The sequence below is a fragment of the Clinocottus analis genome, unplaced genomic scaffold (genome assembly GCF_023055335.1).
Source record: "Clinocottus analis isolate CAN_PGR_092001 unplaced genomic scaffold, fCliAna1.0.p SCAF_13, whole genome shotgun sequence".
NCBI lineage: Eukaryota > Metazoa > Chordata > Actinopteri > Perciformes > Cottidae > Clinocottus > Clinocottus analis.
In genome coordinates this window covers 7,628,567-7,645,000 of record NW_027175854.1, presented here as the reverse complement: position 1 = coordinate 7,645,000, position 16,434 = coordinate 7,628,567, and the positions used below count along the sequence as shown (strand labels likewise).

General features: G+C 44.2%; 4 protein-coding genes across 4 annotated transcripts in view; 2 read left to right on the top strand and 2 right to left on the bottom strand.

Annotated features, from left to right (window-relative positions):
* LOC137783906 (E3 ubiquitin/ISG15 ligase TRIM25-like) overlaps positions 1-1,256 on the top strand; it is a 1,748-nt gene extending 492 nt beyond the window's left edge. The window contains exon 1 of the mRNA XM_068574252.1: positions 1-1,256. This exon is cut by the window's left edge and continues 492 nt beyond it. Within this exon, the coding sequence (XP_068430353.1) occupies positions 1-1,194 (1,194 nt within the window). The 3' untranslated portion in view covers positions 1,195-1,256.
* A 1,155-nt stretch (positions 1,257-2,411) lies between these two features.
* Positions 2,412-3,603, bottom strand: brcc3 (BRCA1/BRCA2-containing complex, subunit 3). The gene has a single exon (XM_068574510.1). It carries the CDS (start codon positions 3,527-3,529, stop codon positions 2,747-2,749), a length of 783 nt encoding a protein of 260 aa, XP_068430611.1. The 5' UTR covers positions 3,530-3,603; the 3' UTR covers positions 2,412-2,746.
* Positions 3,604-4,198: 595 nt separating this feature from the next.
* Positions 4,199-6,481, bottom strand: LOC137783676 (E3 ubiquitin/ISG15 ligase TRIM25-like). Its single transcript, XM_068573881.1, has one exon. It carries the CDS (start codon positions 6,420-6,422, stop codon positions 4,734-4,736), a length of 1,689 nt encoding a protein of 562 aa, XP_068429982.1. The 5' UTR covers positions 6,423-6,481; the 3' UTR covers positions 4,199-4,733.
* A 5,350-nt stretch (positions 6,482-11,831) lies between these two features.
* The window catches only part of LOC137784204 (ras-related protein Rab-27B-like), a 44,192-nt gene continuing 39,589 nt past the window's right edge, over positions 11,832-16,434 (top strand). The window contains exon 1 of the mRNA XM_068574704.1: positions 11,832-12,100. The gene's annotated coding sequence lies outside the window, so the exon portion shown is untranslated. The remainder of the gene's footprint in view (positions 12,101-16,434) is intronic.

The window sequence follows — 16,434 nt, the reverse complement described above, 5'->3', positions numbered from 1 at the left end:
GATAAGCAATGCATCTGTTTTAAATGCTTAATGAAGGAACACAACGGCCACAAGACGGTGTTGGTCTCAACAGAAATGACGGAGAGGCAGGGAGAGCTCAGAAAGAGCCGACAAGAAATCCAGCAGAGAATCCAGAGCCGAGAGAAGGATGCGAAGACACTTCAGCAGAAGCTGGAGGCCCTCATTTGCTCCACCGATAGAGCAGTAGAGGACAGCGAGAAAATGTCTGCTGAGCTGATTCGTCTCATCAAGAAAAGAAGCTCTGCTGTGACGCGTAAGATCAAAGCCCAGCAGGAAAGTGAAGTGAGTCGGGCCAAAGAGCTTCAGGAGAAGCTGCAGCGGGAGATCGACGATCTGAGAAAGAGAGGCGCTGATCTGGAGCGGCTCTCGAACATAAATGATCCAACCCAGTTTCTGCTCAAATACGCCTCGCTGTCAGGTCTCCCTAGTTCCACCGCCTTACCCGTCTTCAATACGGTCCCTTTGCGACACTTTGAGGACGTGACTGCATCTGTGTCAGCGGCCGGAGAAAAGCTGAAGGCCAGTTGTACTGAGGAATGGAACAAGATCTCAAAGACAGTGGCTGAAGTGGATGTTTTACGGCCACAAGACCCCAGGACGAGGGAGGAATTCTCACAATATGCAGAGCCCCTAAAGAATTTAAAAATGGATCGAAACACGGCAAGCATGCAGATGGTATTATCTGAAGGGGAAAGGAAGGTGACGAGAACGAGAGATCCACAGCCATATGATAATCACGCAGACAGGTTCATGTTCAGGTCTCAGGCTCTGTGTAAAACAGGTCTGACTGGACGTCACTACTGGGAAGTGGAGTGGAGTGGCTTAGGAGTTTCAGTGGCAGTCGCATACAGGGATATTGCCCGAACAGAAGAGCCAAGTGTATTTGGTGATAATGACAAGTCTTGGGCATTGGTGTGTGTGAACAAGGATACTCATATTATTTATAATTTCAAACATAACAGTGTAAAGGGTAAAGAGTTCAATCAATCCACTAAGTCCTTCAGAGTAGGAGTGTTCCTGGACCACAAGGCAGGGATTCTGTCCTTTTACAGCATCTCTGACACCATCATTCTCATTCACAAAGTCAAGGCCAAATTCAGTCAGCCACTCTATGCTGGTCTTGGTGTTTATTATTTTGGATCTACAGCGGAGTTTTGTGACATCAAGAGTTAGAGTGGATGTTTCCACCAGGAGCTGTTTAGATCAGCAAAGAGAGAGGGGCGTTGGCAATGTAGATCGAGGTTGAGTTGGGACGACTCATTCAGTGATGACATGTGGTGGATATGCTCCGGTTTGTGTTATATTTGCATTGTTGTGATGATTAATTGTGCCTTAATTGAGCAGTGTGACATGTTTTCTTTTTATTTTAACTTTTAGTAGTGTATTCAGAAAAGTGCAGTTAAATTGAAATTGTTAATTTGATTCATTATTGGATTGTTTTTTTCCCCACGGTGCTGACATACTTGGTGTACTTTTTGTTGTGTGTAAAGCGAATACATAGATGGAAAGATACAGATTGATAGTTTTGTGATTGAATACGGGAACAAAATCCGTCAGTAAAGTTGATGAGAAGCGTTGCAGATGAGAAGTTTTACAGCTACATGTTTCAACAGCAAAGAGCTCAACGGTCACGTCCATTTCAAACGTCTCTGTCTCAATGTAACGTAAGTCTCATGTAACACTGGCAAAATAAATATATATACAAAAAATACTAACCTTTTGTGTGTCTTATATGTGGTGCTGCTGTTTGGATATGTGACGTGAGACACAAGTAAAAATATAAATGTAACTTACAAAGGTTTCATATTTATATAGCTACAGCTTTTTTGTTTAATGAATAACAGCAGTATGTTGATTAATAAGTAACAGACTGGATTACCTTATGCCCTTTAAGAGAAAACTACTGCTGTCAGTATTGGAATGTTGGTGAAAGAAAAGAAGCAAGTTTAAGATAAAATGCAGATATTTTGACTTGTCATCTGTCATTTAATAATATTAACGATATTCCTGTTCTTTCCAAGTAAGCCTTGTACTTGTGTGTCTGTATGCCCTGACGCACAATACAAGAGCCCTGTCACCTAACCCATATAACGCTCTCTGGGGTGAAGAGCTTTTTTGTCACTAGTGTGACACAGTGCCTGTGGTTTAAGGTTTAGTTCTGGTCTTTTGTACACACTGGCATACATCCATACACTTCACAACTGATATTGCCATGTCACACCAGTGGCACAAAAGTGCTTATTCATAATTTCCCCCCTTATTTCTGACAGGTTAGGGTTAATCCACTGGATTTTCATGTCATAGTTACAATGTGACCTACAACCACGAATAGTTTTTGCCTATGTGTTTACTATTTGGCAAATTAGCACATTTGTTTTTTCATCATTGTATATTGAGCATCTTTTGTTTTGGACTCATGTTCGGAGAAGACATTTTTTGTCATACATGTTATTGCGCAAATGATTAATCGAGGAAAGTGAGAAAATACTTGGCAGTTTATTCGTAAAATGGCGATTTAAATAAAGACATTTCTAATCACGAACAAGCAGCCACGACTACGATGCCCCATCCTTTGTATTAGGACGGTTCCTTTTCATTCTTCATATCATAAACACTTCTCGGTTGGTAGAAAACGGAAAAAAAGAACCCAAAACCAGCAAAACAAGAGGTCCGTTTCCATTTTTTGTCGACAAAAAAAAGATAGTCTCCTAAGTGTCCTCGCGGCTCACATGACGGCCAGCTCCTGCAGCAGCCTCTCCTTCTCCTGCCGCAGCTCCACGATGCTCTGCTGGTTCTGCTCCAGCCGGTCCTCCAGCCACTGCAGCAGCGGCCCGCTCACCGCGGACATCTGGCTGCACAGGTTCTTGGTGAACACCGAGCCGTTGTGGATCTTGGTGACGGGGTCCAGGTGCGCCAGGCTGTGGATCTTGCGGTAGGTGTCCTGCTCCTCCTGGCACAGGATCCGCGGCAGCTCCACGGCCGACTCCAGGCACACCTTGCCGATGGCCTCGCGGGGCACGACGTGGACGGGGATCTCCACCCGCTCGTACTCGGAGCCCTTCTGCGCCTGCACGGACTGGAAGCCCGTGTACAGCACCCGGCCCGTCTTGGTGTTCTTGTCCTCGATGAAGCAGGAGAAGATGAGGCCCACGAAGCACTGATCCAGCATCTGGTACATCGCCTGGGTCCTCACGTCGACGTGGGAGGGCCACACGGTGATGTGCGGGTGGGAGTGGTACCAGCCGACCACCCGCATCGGCCTGCCGGTCATGTCGGCCAGCCGATCCGCCTCCGTGGAGGCCGCCGACAGCTGCTCCGGGGAGATCTCCACCCGGTCCTTCCTCTTGTCCGAGCGGCGGAGGATGATGACGGAGTGGATATGGACGATGCGGGTGGTTTCCACCTCTCCGATGCACAGACCCATCACCTCCTCCTTTTCCGTGCTCAGCGCGTGGTTCATACACACGAGGAAGGCGTCCGACTCCAGGTGGACGGCGGTCACGGCCATGGCGTTTCACGGAGCGGCGGGTTTACTCGAGGCGAAAACGTAAACACGGGAGCAGCGTTTCACTTCCGCGTTCTGTTGTGTTACACAAAAAACATTCCGTGTTGGTGCAGCCGGGCTCTTTCTATCGATAGTGGACACGTTCCGCTTATTTCTCTCTCTGGTGTTGTAAAACAAATGTATATATTATCCGTATTTTTTTTTAATTAATAGACGCGACTGGTTGTTATTCTATCCACGTTATTTTTTATATCGCGAGGTTATGTTGGTGAGATGATTCAAATTCATTAAATTAATATATATATATATATATATATATATATATATATATATATATATATATATATATATATATATATATATATATATATATATATATATATTAGTTAAAAGTATTTAGGTACATTTTAACTCTTTAAAATTGTACAACAAAACTTGAACTCACAGAGCAGCCAGTTGCTTTCAGTTGTCAATGTTTTCTATTTATTTATGCAATACAACATTAGTTTCAAGAAGCCAAATTGACAACACTCAGTTTATTTGCAAAGTGCTTTTCATTATATTTGTACAACATGATCATACATCAGGTTAATGTAAAAAAGAAATCACCAAAAATGTCTTCAATCAAAACTAAAAGTTCAGTCGTTCACATAAAAAAGGAAAATTGTTATTGCAATTTGAATTACAGTGCAACTGTAAACAAAAATGATTTATATAAAAGAAATAATGTATAAAAGCATACTATGGCTTAGCTCTGCTGTAAATGTCCCTCAGGCTAATACTTTTAGAATGTAATACAAAAAGAAATGATTAGTACGAAGAAAGACCGCAACTCCGAACCTTCATTGATTATAGTGAAGTGAGTTTCTGCCAACAGGTTTACTCTAACTGTGTCTTCTTGACTGATTGTAAATACCAACATAAATAATTGGTGATCATGATCAAAATGTGCTGCAACTAACCATAACTTAAAGTAAAAATGACAAAGAAAGAAAGCAACCAGATTGTTTCATTACCTTAATTTTGGCTTCCCAAAGTCAGCTGCAGTAAACTTTGCAAAACTCCTCTAAAGAAGGTCATGTGCCAAACAAAAAAACATAATAATATTTTAGGCATAATAATGTCTCATGAAAGATATTCGCATGGCCATCTGGCTCACAGTTCCTGACTCAAATAATAAATCACAGTCAGTTTTCTAACTTCTTTTCTACTCAAGTGTCGAGAACACAGCAGCGGACCCGTTCCCATGTGAAGCGAAAACACCAAGTCCCTGATGGTGTGGCTGAGTGAATCTCGTCTGGACTCTGTGGAGGAGAGTCATGGTGGCGGACACGCTGTAGAAACACAGGGTACCTGCCGAGTGATCCAGGTACACTCCTACTGTGGAGGACTGGGGGCCTGAGATAAATGTTTTAATACCGTTATGTCTGAACTCATAATTGTTGCTGAAGCACTCTAATGCCCAAGACTTGTCATCGTTTCCAAAACCGCTTTCATATCCTGTTCTGCTGATGTCCTTGTACGTGACTGCGACCGATACCTCACACCCGGCCCTCTCCACCTCCCAGTAATGGCGGCCGCTCACACTCCCTCTGCTCATAGCCTGAAACATGTCGGTGAATCTGTCTTCATGACTGGAGTACAACTGTTTCTCACTGGTCACGGTTGCTTTTCTGTTCCCTTCTGACAACAACAGCCGCACATTGGCGGTGTTTGGGTCCAGCGTGATTTGGCATGAATGTTGTAAGAATTCAGCTCTGGTCTTGGGCTCTGGTTGTGGCTGCAAAACATCCACTTTGGGCTCTGAGATCTTGGTCCACGCTTCACTCAGAATGTCCTGTAGTTTTTCTCTGGCCTCTGCCACGACCGCTGTCACGTCCTCAAAGTAGTGCAGAGGGCGGCTATCGTTGTCGGGCGAGTTTGGAGCTCCACTGAGACACGACAGGGCGGGGTAGTTCTGCAGAAACTGTGCGTGGTCCTTTGTGTGTGAGAGCTGCTTCAGCTCGGCGTCTCTCCTTCTAAGTTCAGCAATCTCCCGCTGCAGCTTCTCCTGAAGCTCCGCAGTCCGACTGACTTCGGTCTTCTGTCGGGATCTTACCTGCTGCTTCACATCAGAGCTTCTGCTCTTGCAAAGGCGGACCAGCTGAGTGAAGATTTTCTCGCTGTTCTTCACAACTTTATCGGCGGAGCGATTAAGGGCCTCCACCTCCTGCTGAAGCGTCGCCGCATCTTTCTCTCGGCTCTGGATTCTCTGCTGGATTCTCTGTCGACACGTTCCGAGCTCTCCCTGCCTCTCCGCCCTTTCCGTCGAGGCCAACACCGTGTCGTGGTCTTTGTGTTCGTCCCTGCAGCAGGTTATACAGATGCACTGCTGATCAGTGCGGCAGAAAATCTTCATCACTTCACCGTGATGGGAGCAGATGTTCTCTTGGAGCTTCTTGAAAGGGTCGACCAGCTTGTGCTTTTCAAAGGCTGGGGACTCATAGTGAGGCTGAATGTGCGTCTCACAGTAAGAGACCAGACACTGCAGGCAGGACTTGAGAGCTCTCAGCTTTCTCCCAGTGCAGAAATCGCACCCTACATCTTCAGGTCCAGCATAGCAGTGATCAGCCGGAGCAACTGGGAGTCCCGTCTTCCTCAGTTCCTCCACTAAATCTGCCAGCATGGTGTTTTTCACCAGCGCAGGCCTTGGTCTAAATGTCTGTCTGCACTGGGGACAGCTGTGGCTTTCCTTCTTATCTTCCTCATTCCAGTGGCTTTTAATACAGCCCATGCAGTAGCTGTGTCCGCAGGGAATAGTCACTGGATCCTTCAGTCGATCCAGACAGATAGAACAGCAGAGTTTTTTCCGATCCATCAGATTTTGTTGCTGTGCCATTTCGCCCCCAAGAGACATGGAATGTGAAACAGTTTCACTCTCTCGGACGAGATAACAACTGAGAACTGTTCCAAACCAAAGCTTGGTTCTCTTTCTCCACGTCCGCTTTCGGATTTGCAGTAAACAGGGCTTCACTTTACAACGTGTTCGTTACACTCATCTGTACACTGGCAGATCTGCGAAAGAGGCAGGAAGCAGGAAATATCTGGACTGTTGGGACTGGCTGCGCTGGACGGCAGGAAGAGGGGGAGGGGTTTTTGCGCTCGCGTTCATTCCAGGAAGAGGAGCCGTTTCAGTGAGGCAGCATGTTTATGTGAAGGCAAGAGTATGGGACATCAAAGTCGTCCAACACACTTTGATGAAAGTAGGCTACCCAATCGGAAATGTTTGAGTTGGTAAAACGGATATCATGCTTCATGTAGGTCTATATCAGAATGTGAAGTTAATAGACCCAATTAGTTGTGAAAATCTGGTAAAATGTGCCTGTGTTGTTTTGCCTTTAAATAATTATTTATTTATTAGAGGGCAAATTATTTTTTTATACACGATGCTGATTGACCAATGACAGAGCACCACATTGTACTTTTTTTCTTCTTCTCGTTTTATGAAAGGCGTCATTCTTGTAGCCTCTTAGCAAAAGGGGAAAAGTGAGGGCTATTTGTCTCCACTCCCTTCTGGCCTTCAGTTTGGGTGGGCTTCTTGGTCCTGTCTTCTTTCCACCACCAGGTGTCGCCCTTTGCCTAATATTCATTTGGTGCCAGTTTATTGTCCTCAGTACTTCGGTTTGTGATCTGCAAAACCAATGACTTCCCATCAGCCTTTACTTTAGTACTATTTAGCAAATGTTAGCATGCTAACACGCTCAACTAAGATAGCGACCATGGTAACCAACCCCACTATACACCCTCATGTTCGCATGGTGACTTCAGCGTGGATGCTAAACATATCCTCATAGAACTCCGGGCCTGACTCGAGACTCGTAGCCCCATAGGCTGATTGTATTTATGGTCTGTAATAATGTACAATGTAACCGTAGGCCCTCGTCGCCACATCCATACTGCTGAGGCAGCTGCTGTTTACCGGTGTACCACAATTCCCTGATGCACACTCTGGCTGTGCAACAGCTGCCAGGCACAGGAAGAGGAGCCTCTCAGGAGTACAGCCTGCAGAAGCATCAGCCTTCCACTGGTAACGTAGTAGACACCATTGTTGTGTCACGTAGACGTGCATATTCACGGGTTGATTCAACCAAACCCAAAAGAACGTGTAGGGTACGATACAAAAAGGCAGTTTGTGCAGGAACATGTGAGAAGTAAAAGCAATTGCTGGATGTTGCATTCAGGGTTCATGACAGAAGTCGTGACCTCACTGTTTACGCAATACCAAACATACCTCTCTGTCTGCTCTTGTCATACACATTGGCAGGTTTTCTCTAGTTCTTCTTTCGTCCAGCATCTTTTTCAGATTCTTATTCAACAGGAGGCCCTGAATAATCTGGCCAGAGGAACATGACACGCCGAATCCTCTTGCATGTCTCCATGGCAACAGGTTGTGGTGGTATAGAAACTTTGATCCTGAAAGAGACACATGCATGATCAAATGGGAAATCACGCACACACACACACACACACACGCACACACGCCTGCACACACTCACACACACACACACACACTCACACACACACACACACACACACACACACACACACACACACACACACACAAACGTAAAGCAGAGACCTAAACATACACACTTTGTGTCAGCTAATAGTCACTTTAAGCTTGTTAGACCGATGTGCGCTTGTGTATTCAGGAGTTCAGCATTTGCTTCGGCACCTCACATGTTTGCAGAGGCGCTTAGAATCCATGAGAAATGAGATGTTGCCAGTAAGATTGACTGAAAGAACTAGTGCCAGGAAGAAGGTACTGTGTATGGTTCAACATGAAAAGTATTTGGTATTTGACATGTGTGAAAGAAAACAGTAGTTAGTGAGACGCTATTATTGTAGAAACAGAGCAAGAAAGACACAACAGTGCGTCTCCTACAGTAATAAAAGTCAGGAGCAGTAACACACTCAATACACGATAAAACAACACAACAAGTGCTTTTAAAAAAATAAGGGTGTTGATATATATATATATATATATATATATATATATATATATATATATATATATATATATATATATATATATTTTACTCTCTTTGTCAACAGATCATACAAAAAGACAAGAATCAACAATGTGTGTGTCTCTTGATACTTTCTGATGTTCCCCTTCTATAACTGCAGCGGCAGGCCCTTGTAATTCCAACAGAAGATTTACAAATATAGTTTCATTTTTTTAAACGCCTGGGTGCTGTAGTTTTTATCAAACGCTGAACAAGGACAAAATTGTATATTTGTGTGGGTAAAATTTTTAGCCTCGGATTAATACACATTTAGTCCTCTCGAGAGCATTTTCAGAAACGGGACAGTGTGTGGGATTGAGTCAAAATAAACGTGTATGTCTGTGTGTGTGCATTTGTGTGTGCAAGTGAGTATGCTAGTGAGTGGCTGTGTGGCCCACAGGTGTGTTTTTTTTTCACAAAGAGTTAACAATAATGTTCCCCTAACCGTAACAGGTCTGATATTAGTCTTATATTAGATGTATTTTTGGAGCAAATACGCCTAAAATGACGTACTCAAATTAAAATGGCTGGAGCTTCTGAACCACTTGGACAATATGCATCAATGAGGTCTTGCCAGAAAGAGAAACCCCATCCATCCATTTTCCGCCGCTTATCCGGGGTCGGGTCGCGGTGGCAGCACACCCAGCAGACCGACCCAGGCTTCCCTCTCACCCGCAACATTTTCCAGCTCGTTTTGGGGGACCCCGAGGCGTTCCCAGGTCAGCCGGGAGATATAATCCCTCCAGCGTGTCCTGGGTCTTTGCCAGGGCCTCTTCCCAGTTGGACGTGCCTGGAAAACCTCTAATGGGAGGTGTCCAGGAGGCATCCGGATTAGATGCCCGAACCCCTCAAGTTAAAGTGTCAGAAAACCTGTAGGTCATACAGAAACAGAGCAGAGGTAATTTGAGGTCAAATTGGAAGATGTTTGTCTGCCTAAAATAAAAAAAAGGATCTTTCAGTATAAATAACTGCCTGTTGCTGTATCTCTACAGGCACAGGCAGTATATGGATATAGATGTAACTACAATATCAGTGAACACCTGCCTCAAATATGAAGAAGATAGAACAAATTATGACTATTCTACAGAGTTTTTCTTTTTGTTAATGGAAAGATCCAGGCGGATCTCCATTTGAAGCACCTGCTCCACTTCGAGTCGAAGTTATATTTTGCATTGTTATTAGTGGTTATTACACAGTTGTACACACTGCTATACGTTTATGGTAATGCAAAAAAACAAACAAACAATTGAACAGTTGAAAATTGTAAATGTGTGTTAACTGTGAAGTGGACTTGCTGTGCGTAAGAGCGCACGAGCGAGTCTACAGGTGGCTCCGTTACGCATGACTGTATACGGCCCCAGGAAAGCCCAATTTATATATGCAATACGTCGTTAGAAAGTCTGGAGTCTCCTGTAGACAAAAGGGTTGACAAGCCTAACGTATTGATAACTATTACGAATGAAATGTAGTCAAACAAAAACGGAGCAAATCCGCGTTTCCGGGGCACGCCATGAATAGGTGTCTTGGCTTCAATACAGGTCAAAGAACACACTGTGCCAGATGCTAACATCGTACACATTTGAAAACAAGCGTCATTATGATCCCCACACATCAGTGCGCTTCACAAATTGTATCCCGTCAAATTAAGTTCAAGGTTATTTCCGGTTACAGTGTTTGCTAATATCGAGCAGTTACAGGAAATTAAGCTTTAAGTTTCCTAGCAACCTACATCTAATGAAGGGGTTTTTCGATGGCGTTGCACACACTGTTTTGTCTTTATTTTTTTAAATGATTAATATTTTCTGGTTGTTTATGTCTATGTCCTATATTTTGTTTCAGTGTAAACTTGCTTTAACCTCAGTTTGGTGGATTTTATGACAATATGAGATAATCAATAATATTTTTTTTTATAATGTATACAGGATCTATGCATTACAAATAGGCATATATTACCCTCTAATTCACAGCATTTAACTAATTTTGCAGTTGGTAATTAACTCAGGTCTCTGAAAATGTATATATGTTTTTAATAAGATTTGCTGTATAACTTATACTGTGTGATTACCTGCAAACAGCAGCAACACTTTACTGTAAACAAATAAAAGATCAGCAATAAATAACACGATATCTTTCAGTTCCTTTCATTTCGAATGTTTTCTCTTTTTTTGTCATGTTAAAATATTAATAGTGTTTGTATTTCCACCTGTTGAACATTTGGGGCACAGTGACTAGGGAAGTGTGTATTCGGCGCTAGGACCCTGCAGACTCAAGTCGTTCCAGGTTACACACACGATGCTGCCTTCACATGCAGCAAAAAGGATCAGCCTTGCATTTCGTATTTGTGGTGACTTCAAATGATAATGAAGTGTGAGGTATCAATAATCAAACAATGAAAATTAAATCCGCGAATACATCTCTAAAAGGATTTTCATGGGTTGTGAAATGGCTTCAACTCTTGATGTGAACACTTATAGATACATGTAAAAGATGCACGGGATTGCAGTCATGCTGAAAACAAGACGTCAAATGACATTGGTTAAGCAGTTTAACATTTTATTTTGACATTACGGTATATAGTTCTGTAAGATATTATATGAATATATATTAACATATCTATATACCGAGAAGGAAGAAACGTTTGCTTACGTTTCTTCATATGAATTTGGCCACATGAGGAAAACAATGAGATCAAATCCTTGTAAATGATAAAACATCTCATTCATGAACAGACCACTGACCGTTCCTAAATGTAACACTTAGAGGATTCTTGTAACATAGTGTCATTTGTAAAACAATTGGAAGGCTTGTTTGTGGGCTATACTGTACTTCCCCCGCCCCCAGAAAATGTAGGAAATACAGTTGTTCTGGTAGAGTGCATCAATTGTTCTGTTCTTCTCATGGATCTAACTCACTAATGAAATGGATAGGAAAGCTACAGACGGTTATTTAGTTGTAATAGGTGACCGACAAATACTATTAAATATTCAAATTAAAATCGAATCTATCAATTAATATATCAGTGCTGGAGAAAACAAGATATAATTATTTTTATATTATTTATATATATATATATATATATATATATATATATATATATATATATATATATATATATATATATATATATATATATATATGCTGCCAACGCGCCAGGGAACAGCTAAGAAATCCGAGTTTCCGGGGAGTCCCTAAATGCGGCAGGAGCGTCAACCCTCCTCCGCCCCATCGAGGAAGCCGAGCGACATCCATCAGACCCGTTGCACTCTCAAGAGCGACGCGCGAGAACTCCACAGGCTGCACCCCACCGAGCACTGCGCCGGGCCGTCACGTCGAGCTCCGGCAAGGTTTTGGTGAGCCCCCTGCGCGGATTTCCCTCTCCACCAGGACCGTGGGAGACATGCGACGTCTCGGAGGAGGAGGACGAGACGAACTGGCCAGGCAGCAGCAGCAGCAGCAGCAGCAGCAGCAGCAGCACCAGACACCTGCGAGGAGGATCTGAGTTTGTTTCAATAACGACAAAAGAAAGGTAAGGGCAGGGAATGTCCCCGGGACACCTTCCGGGCTCGAAAGTCGTGCCGTATGCAGATGCTTGTTGTTGACCGGAACCGTTTCCGTGTTACTTGTCGTTTTCCAGCATCAGTAGTTCGGCGGTAGCGGTATGAGTCATAGCTGCTGGAAGATCAGCCGAGGAGCAAAGTGTCCGCAGCCTCCAAACCCACAGTCATCTTATCGGCTGTCCGTGCACATGCAAAGCGCTGCACCTCTGGGCTGTTGGGGGAATGCCTGCCTTATGGGCTACTGCGTGTGGGAGACGGGAGCTCGTGTTTCTACGTGTGCACGTGTGTGTGCGCGCGCGTGCGCGTGCCATGGTGATTCACTTGGCAAGACTTTCAAAAGAGGTTGTTGAGGACACCCCTGTCTACAATTGGTCTTAGTCCCAATGAAGGGACATCTAATCTGAATGCTACTGCAGCACACATGGGTATTACACACACGCACACGCACACACACAGTTGTAAGCGTGTGTGTGTGTGTGAGAGAGAGAGAGAGAAGCTTTCCTGCTGATCCAAGTCTCCCACTGCACAGACACGGCCTGGTGCATAAAGAAGTGCTCTTCCCATTCTGGTGTGGAAGAACTTGACTGTCCTGCACACAGGGCCCTGACCTCAGAAGCCCCCATTAAGCCCCCCATTCTGAGGTGAACTGCATCCCTGCCAGCCAGGCCTCATCAGCCAACATCAGTGCTGGACCTCACTAATGCCCGGCTGGGGACAAACCCCCTCTCGTTTCCACACTCCGTCACAGCAGCAGATGAAAGCCCACCATTTTGAAACACGTTCAACTGTTGCACATGGGTGTTATGTTTCATAAGTCCCTGAGAACCCATCAGGTTCTCACTGTGACCAGACGGGTTCCTGCTAGTATGAAGTGGGCGGGGCCCAGGTGGAAAGAAGGTGGTGTCATGTATAGGCCTACCTGCATGTGCCAAACAGGTTCCTTGGGAGTCATTGTTTACCTTTTTCCTCATATTTTTCATCACCTTTTTGGGTTCAAGTGGAGTATGTGTCCCAAAATAGCTGTTCAAACTACCGATAATTCCAACAAGGTTTTGTGTGTGACAGTGAATGGTTATTGGTCACAGAGATGCCTGTATTTGGATTACAGCGGGATATTTACGTTACATTTATACTCTGCTTTAGTTGCCAACAAAATATCATGATATTTTAAAACGGGTACCTGAATTAATTTAAGAATGAACCATCCTGGAAATGAGTAAAAAAAAAAGCCATCCTCACATATGCGATGCACAACTAATCTGGTGAAAAGTGATGAATCCCAGTGAGAGTACACATCAGAGTTTTTATGAAATCTCCTGCTGCTTATAGTGCAGGACCTTTTCAGTGTCCGTTACAAATTAAATGGCACAACTTGTCTGCCTGCTTTGAGCTCTCTGTAAAGCGCTTGCCCAGGTGTGCATCTCTGAGTGATGCTTTATAATTCCGAGACGTGACGGTAATGAGTACCACCCTCCGTCCCACAGGCAGACTCGCGCTATTTGTTGACTCATAAATCAGTTTGTAAACAAAGATGGAAGGAGCAGAGGTAATTAGTGGAAGCAGCCTTTATTGGCCTGGTAATGCACCCTGTGTCCCCTGAGCTACAGGCAGCTTTATTGTTTCACGTCTCCGGTATCAATCCAAGTTGATTCCTTGCTGATGGAGTCGTAATGAAAATTACAGGTCACATTTGGCTCATAGGGGATTATGAGCCAAATGTGATCAAACTGTCGGCCCCCTCAAAATGTTGTCTTCATTTGATGAAATTTCACCCCAAAAATTAAATTAAATGGTTGTTTTTCTCCGTTTTTACTACTCTTGTGTCAATGTCACCCTGCGGCCTCTCGGTGCATTGCCCTCCAATCTTTAACATTTTGAAAGAACCCGATGCTAAGAGAAGCCTCCAGGCAGACTCTGCGGGAAGACACCCGAGCGGATGATACTCGAAGTGGCTGCTGCTTCATTTGTGACCCTGCAGCTCACGGCTGTGCGTAAACACTGCGTATGAATGAATAATCGGGTAAGTTATGTTCAATAAAAACGCCACACCTGGGTAAGCCTAACATGCGTCCTCAACTCCGGTCGTATAGTCAGAAAGCTTAACAAGAGATTTAAGCTACAAGCTTTTCTAAAACTATGATTAAATTCTGAATTGATATCTCGACTCGTGCATTAACGTGTCCAGAAACTTTCCATCGGTGAAACCATAGACTGTATAAAAGAAGTAGAGGTAGCCTCTGGTTCTGAAAGGAAAAGCCAATGCAGAGGTGCCTTAAACCTGCATTCTTTCTGCTAGCCGGACAGTCGTGTTGTATAGAAGTCTATGGGAAAATTACTTCTCACCTGATTTATTCCCTCAGTAAACATTGTAAACATGAGTTTATGGTCTCAATCACTTGTTTCAAGTCTTCCTCAACACCACATGATGTTCATTTGGTAAGTTATGGTCTGAATCCGAGTAAATTACACCATAAAGCACAGTATGCTTTAGGGCTTTGTTCCTTGTGCAAGGTTCAAGGATCATTCATTGTCATTCTGCAATACATTCGTACAACACAACTACGAGACAAAACAACACTGTGTGTGTGTGTGTGTGTGTGTGTGTGTGTGTGTGTGTGTGTGTGTGTGTGTGTGTGTGTGTGTGTGTGTGTGTGTGTGTGTGTGTGTGTGTGTGTGTGTGCCAGTAGTTCCGTTTGCTGTTTAGCCAAACAAACATTGGCCATCCATTTAAACTACGTTAGAGCCCCGAGCGTCATAGACGTAAACTAGAGTCCACTCCCTCCTGCCATTTGTGCTGCAGCAATAAAGACAAAAAAAGCAGCATCTCCATTTGCCGCTGCCCAGAAATCTGTTGATCTGAATAGTAACCTGCTCAGGTTGGGACACACTCCTCGTCGTTGTCTTCCCTCCCTGCTCTGTCCGCCATCTCGTCTGCCTGCAGGGAGCCACTGAATGATGACAATCGGACTGAGATAACAATAAACTGGAGTCCGCCCAAAATCTATTTGCACATGTTCGGGCCCGTGGACCTTTCGTGCCATTCGTTGTTTAGCTTTCTTGAGGTGCGTCGGCAGTTTCCATGGTGAGGTTTGAAAATTGCACTTTTGAGGTTCATCCAGAGAGAATCGAAGCCTGTGAGAATCCACTTTTGGGGTATGTTGCTACGATTGCTTCTCTGTGACCTTTTCACTCTGGGACGGCTCTCCCTCACCAGTATGCCCTTTTCCTCTTGCTTACTGTCTTTCTCTCTGTCTCTCTCTCTCTCTCTCTCTCCCCCGCCCCTCCTCCTGTCTCCCACCTACGGTGTATTGACCAGAAACAGCAGGATTCAGCCTTGCTATGATTAATGCATAGATAAGATTTGCCACCTGATAGCGAGGGCCTGACTTGCAGCAACACTTCCTCTCCAAGGTGTGTGTGTGTGTGTGTGTGTGTGTGTGTGTGTGTGTGTGTGTGTGTGTGTGTGTGTGTGTGTGTGTGTGTGTGTGTGTGTGTGTGAATGATTGGCTGACAGCAGAATTTGAGTTTTAGTGGGGTTAAAACAAAGCAACCTGCTTTCTGGCAGCATTAATCTGTTTAAAGCTCGGCAGCCGGTTGGAGCCAAAAAACCAGACTGTAACAAGTCCACTGGAGACAATGGCCAATAATTTATGTCTGGCATTTTCAACTCTCACGAAAGCGGCTGAAATCAATATTTTTTAATAATAGATCACATGACTGGCTCGTAGTGAGAAATCCACAGGGATGTCTGCGGTGCTGCGAGTTCCCCTCGGCTCGATGGAGATTTACAGCGCCCTTCCACTCGTTGTTTGGAATTTGCGACTCTACGGTTTCTTTTTTCAGAAATAGTCAGCACTCTCTCTCTCTCTCCTCTGGGTGTTTTTAAGTGGAAAAAGCTCTGACTCACTTTTGTATGCTAACTGATGAGCGTTGTGGAGCATTTAAGAGCCTAAACACTTGATATTTGTCTCATTAGTTGCAGGAGACCAAAAGGAAGCAAAAAGAAAAGGTTGCTCTGTATCTGCAGAGTGTTGAACACGCAAGGTTTGACAACACGTGTGCATTCACAGCTTGTGTCTGCTGCTCCTTAGCACATTTACAATCGATTCATTGCTTAAAGGTTCTTCATTTGATATTCATATCATTAATATATATTAGCAAACAACCATTTGCTCAGCAAGGATACGGGAGAGTGATGTAGTCTCCCTCCCTCTGTGTGTGGAGTAATCAGAGCGTCTTTGTGCTTTGTTGACGTAGATGTGCTAGCTGCTTATTACTGCATATTAGTGCACGTGTAGTTGTG

Excerpts from the sequence above, each read along its gene's own strand:
- brcc3 (XM_068574510.1), bottom strand. The coding sequence starts at position 3,529 with ATGGCCGTGACCGCCGTCCACCTGGAGTCGGACGCCTTCCTCGTGTGT.
- LOC137783676 (XM_068573881.1), bottom strand. The coding sequence starts at position 6,422 with ATGTCTCTTGGGGGCGAAATGGCACAGCAACAAAATCTGATGGATCGG.